Raw genomic sequence first — 5,283 nt, 5'->3', positions numbered from 1 at the left:
CAGCTCGATGACACAGCCCACCGCCATGCGTGCCGCCCCGGCGGAGTGCAGCTCGTTCCAAACGGTGTCACTGTCCACCTGAGCAAACAGCCGGCCCCGGGAGGAGGGCAGGGGAGAGGGGAGAGGGAGAGGGAGAGGGAGAGGGAGAGCATGAGAGAAAACAAACCCGTGAGGGAGGGCTGGCAGCGTGACAGCCCGTGTACAATAACATCAGTCTTCCGTGCTGGCCAGCTGAAAGGCCTTGTGGACATGGCTTTGCTTATGCTTTTTCTCTGCACGGGCTTCTCCAATGGAAACACATTCCTGTCATGCCTCGCTGCCATTCCCTGTTTAGATTTCTCATTACAAACACTGTTACATCGGCCGGGCCGGGCCTGCTCGCCAGACGCTCCTCAGGCCAGCTGGCGAGGTGACGGGGACCTGCCAGGGCCGGGACCATCGAGAATGTCCATCGGGAATGTCCATCGAGAATGTCCATCGGGAACAGCCACCGCTGCCCCAGCAGCGTCATGGGCAGCCCGTGCCACCAAAGCTCATCGGTGGCACATCAGTGGCCCCTTTCGTAGGAACAAAAGAGTAGTAACCACTCGTTTTTTCTTCCCAGGCAGTTGTTTATAAGTAACAAATTGGAACAATTAATTGTTACGAGTAATTTCGGCAGTCACTCTTGCCATAGACAGAAAATGGAATTACATAAAGCAAGACCCTTGCTGTATCTCCAGTTTTGATGAGGTAATAAGTTTGGCTGGAAGGCTTTACTTTGTAACAGATGAATGAGTGTTTTTAAAGCAGATAAAGTTATCTTTTGCACCTTCTAAATGAGCAAGGGTGACATATAAAACATTATATATATATGTAAGGGTGGCTAAGCAGCACTGCTTTACAGCGTCAGTCAGTATGCTAAAATTCTACTTTTGAAATCTATTTTTAATACCTCCTTATTTGCAGAAACATACCAAAACATAGAGGTGAAATGCTGTATATCCCTATATATATATTTCCTATTATGTGAAGCAGACATGATGGTGTTAAATAGTCTGAAAAAGTTATCCAGAGAGACAGCCAGACTTCCTTGATGCTCCGTGGGAAGTGCATTTAATTGTATCATACCGTACAAATTTATCATGAAAAGAAAAACGTTTAGAAATAGACAAAATACTGTGGCAGATGCTATTTGGATGACTTCCAAGCACACTGAGACATGTTTTCAGTTTGAACCAGAAGCTTCTGTTCCTAATTCCTTGGAAAAAAAAAAAAAAAAAAGGAAAGAAATCAAGTAATTGAAAATGGATGCAACTGCTACTCGACTCTGGAAGTTCTGAGGAATTTCTCTGATTACTCATTTGAAACAGAAAAAAGGCTTGATCTAAGCTTGATCTTCTCTACACCTGTCAAATGTCCTCGCCATTACTGTTACAATAATATTATATTTCAAGCTACTAAAATGATCTTATTTTTCAGTGTCCTGGACCTGATTTTTCTATCATTTTGATCAGTTTTGCGTGCATGCAGCAGAACTAATGAAAATAGTTTGTATTTGCAGTAGATCTGAATAAGAAAACTGATTTTGCTTGCAAAGTTTAGAATAACAGTAATGACAGCACACTGTGTTTTCATCTGAGAAACTCAAAATGTTGTACAAACACAATTATCAGCCTGATATGGGATGATTTATTATATTTGTTTTGTAGATTGATAGCTTGTGATTTAAAGAAATTAAGTAGGTTTCCAAAAGATGCACACTAATCAATAGTTACCAAGAAACAAGAAAGAAACCAAGTAGTAAAAATATAGTGACATATATAACATTAGGCAGACCTTCAAGTTATCTCTCTATTGCTTTAAAGGAACTGTGAAAAAAATTTCATTTCTACAGGTAATCAGGAGATAAATAAGTAGAGGTCATTGGTTAAGTCAATTTAATCAAACCATAATAAAGTTTGAAAAATATTGTGCAGTATTTTAAATAAAGAAGTATCAGCAAGAGGGCTGGGAGGGAGTACTTTCTTACCATTTTTATGGCTAGCAAATTAAGGTTAACGTGAAGGAGTGGCTGATGAAAATGATTCAATGGCAGCTGCTTCATACACCAGGGCATGAGCAGGAGCAACCTGCATCCTCAAAGGGACTATGATTCATTTCCAGGAACGCTGATTAAGTTAAAATTGTAACCACAGCTTGAGAGTACCCACCCTTAAGACAGTTGTCTGCTCTGACACATGAGACTGCAGTCTCTCCATCTGCTGAACGCTGAGCATTGGCCAGGGTACAGCATTTATCATTTTCTGCTTTCAGCTGAGTGTGAGGAGACTGAACTGGGACAATAAGACCAAGTATCTTCCACTGAAAAATTTCCCTTAGACCACTTGAATGACTGCAACCTTAATTTACCTGGACTGGTAGAAGAAATGGGCAATCAGGAAACAGAACAGTGTTTCCTGAGAAATTTTCAAAAATTACCACCTGAATGAATGCAGGAAATTCAGGATATTTTAGCTAATCTCTTGGGCATGGTACATGTAATGAGTAGTAAATTCTTAAAACTAGGGGTAGCTAACTGAAGCTGCATACTTTAATGCATAGTTACTGTAATACAAGAAATGTAACATACATATATGAATAATTACCCTGAAAAGGCACAGTATTACAAACTTAGGTATCAAATACTATTTCATATTTTTGCAAAATTAAGACTGAATTTATGAGGAACATCTCATGAAGAACAACCTAGAAGAACCTGCATCACACAGCCAACCCTTTAGCTGTAACAACTAGAAAATGCCATCTCACTCCATTTTATATCTCTATTAATTCTGTGTATTTCCTTCAATGTTTCAGGTGTTTAAACAGAGATTTTCTTTTAGTGTTACTTAATGTTTACTTTGTAAATTGCTGTTGAAATACAGTAGTATAAATGGCAAACCCATTAAAATTACAGCTACTAGTTGGCCCAGTTGTCAGGCTGTATATGAAATGCAGCTCTAAAATCCTACTGATACGCTTTTCTTTATTCCTGTGAGATGAAATGGTTGGATTTTATACAAGTAAAGGGAATAGGATTAGACACTGTGGTTTCTGGTTCTATTGCATGTATATATCACATATATCTGACAGCCTATCTATATGCTGACTATGCATGAATTTGTGACAAATGTGATGCTTTCTGAATCACAGACTATGACGAAGTCAGATGGAATTTTATAAGAGGTTATTTTTGTTCAAGTGCTTTGGAGCAGCCAAAGAATTCAGTGCAAAACCTATCTGGATTAGGATTGTTTTTCAGAAAATGTTAAACAAAATTTACAGAAAATGCAGCATTTGTAGCTGAATTCTAACACAGAATCTTAGCCTTTTTTCTGTTTAATTTTGTATATTACTTCTGTTTAGGAGTCCTTCAAAAATTGTCAAGATAGAAGAATGTTCTGAATTTAAACAAATGAAAAAAAAATTTTTTAAAGCATCAAAATGTCAGTGTTGAACTATGAGAATACTACATATTTTATTATCAAAAATCCTATCACTGCTACAGCTCTTCAAAGAAGAAATGTGCATGATAGCGCCAAGAGCCAGAGAGCACGAGCCCTATCCGAACACTGACTTTCTAACACACATATGGATTTACTTCACTCCCAGTTTCCTGAATGAGCAGTGTAGGTTGCAGACTTTTTCAAGCACATCTAGTATAGCTCAATCATTGGCATGTGTAGCAAAGCTAATACTCTGCAAAGCTACAGATGATAGAAATTAAGCTACCTGTCCCTGAAGTGGATGTGGAGGCATTAAAGAGGAAGGGAATGACTTAAGTGAAAAGAAATGTGGGTAACTTCTCCCGACTGAATGCAACTTATATTTCAAGCCCTGTGTCCAGAAATTTTCTGCTTTGCACTACAAAAAAACTTGATATTAATGCTTCCTGTAAGAAGTATCTGTGTGATAATGCCACTTCCACAAGGAAGACTTTAAGCATACTCAGAACAAGCTAAGAAAGAAGAAGCCTTACAGCAGAGACACTTCAACAGACAGAAAGCTTTTACTGTAACCCCTTTTGGGCTGGAAATTTTCATTTTAAGGAAGACTGACTATAATGTTTGAAAGTTACCAACTCCTTATGCTGTGCTCAGATTGTGGAATGTGTGAAAGCAGTGAGGAAGGATATGGCACTACACCTGAGGGAGAGATTGCTTACTTAAAGATCTTTCTGAAATCACTGCAGTTGACAAAACTGGAAATGTTCCTTCTCCTACTATTTGAATTTATCTCGAACCTACCTCAGAGGGGCAAAAAAAGGAGTGTGAATAATAATGCTAAAGCATTTCTAAAATAATAACTGAGGTTTTTTTACCTGTCCCTTTCCCTGCTACTAAACCTCTTCATTCCTCATCTTTTATTTCAGTCCTCTTGTCTCCAGAAACCTCCTGGGATCTGCCAAGTGGTCATTGTATCACAGTTCTACTGACCAGAGATGCTGCTCACAGTCTGACAAACCTTTCAGTTTTTTACACCCTGCATGATGTATTCATCTGTGTGAGTTATTTCTCTTTCTTAAATTATTGTAATACGTACCCACTGATAACTATATGACAATATATAATAGAGCCCAAGCTGCTGCTTTGGGATGAATTCAAAGCATCCTAGAACTTTCTCTGCCCACCCCTCCTCCCACCCACAAACACACAACTTGTGATTTAATGTAAATCCATTTTATGCAGTGGAATTCTGATTTTCCTCCTAGGAGGAATTAAAAATACGCTGAATTGCTCATCCTGCTCTGGATACTCTGCACAATTACTGCCATCATTAAAATCAAAACCAGTCCTCTTGGAATTATCACACGTCCCCACAAGAGATACTCTACTTTCAGGTCAAAAAAATACAATCTGTCATCTACTTGTTCGTGGAAACTTTGACCTGTGATGCTCCTTTGATGGCAGTCCTTGTATTCTATGTGTCCAATATCCTGGACAACAAGCAGTTCTTTACAGTAGTTTGAAGGGCTTCTTTGCCCTTTCTTTAAAGGCATCTTCTTGGATGGAAGTTAATTAAGTATGCATTTCAGATGGATACATTTCAACACAAATCTAGAAAAACAACTATGTTTAAAAGATTCTATCCTTTGACATAAGTGGTTATAATACTGAGAAGTAAATAAAATCTGGTCAGCTAACAACAGTGTAGCTATATGCAGTAAACAAACTGATTAAGAATATCTGACAAATAATACTGTAGAGTACTGACATCCTCAGTGATACTGAAATTTAATAAAACTTATGTGTTGCAGAGAAA

General features: G+C 38.4%; 1 protein-coding gene across 1 annotated transcript in view; it reads right to left on the bottom strand.

The window, feature by feature from the left end:
* HDAC9 (histone deacetylase 9) overlaps nt 1-5,283 on the bottom strand; it is a 278,578-nt gene that overhangs the window by 114,837 nt on the left and 158,458 nt on the right. Inside the window, exon 16 of the mRNA XM_008629959.2 lies at nt 1-78. This exon is cut by the window's left edge and continues 4 nt beyond it. Coding sequence (XP_008628181.2) covers nt 1-78 — 78 coding nt within the window. The remainder of the gene's footprint in view (nt 79-5,283) is intronic.

This window comes from Corvus brachyrhynchos, unplaced genomic scaffold, assembly GCF_000691975.1.
Source record: "Corvus brachyrhynchos isolate BGI_N302 unplaced genomic scaffold, ASM69197v1 scaffold142, whole genome shotgun sequence".
NCBI classification, from domain to species: domain Eukaryota; kingdom Metazoa; phylum Chordata; class Aves; order Passeriformes; family Corvidae; genus Corvus; species Corvus brachyrhynchos.
The sequence above is the reverse complement of the archived record's forward strand: the minus strand, read 5'-3'. Positions and strand labels throughout refer to the sequence as shown.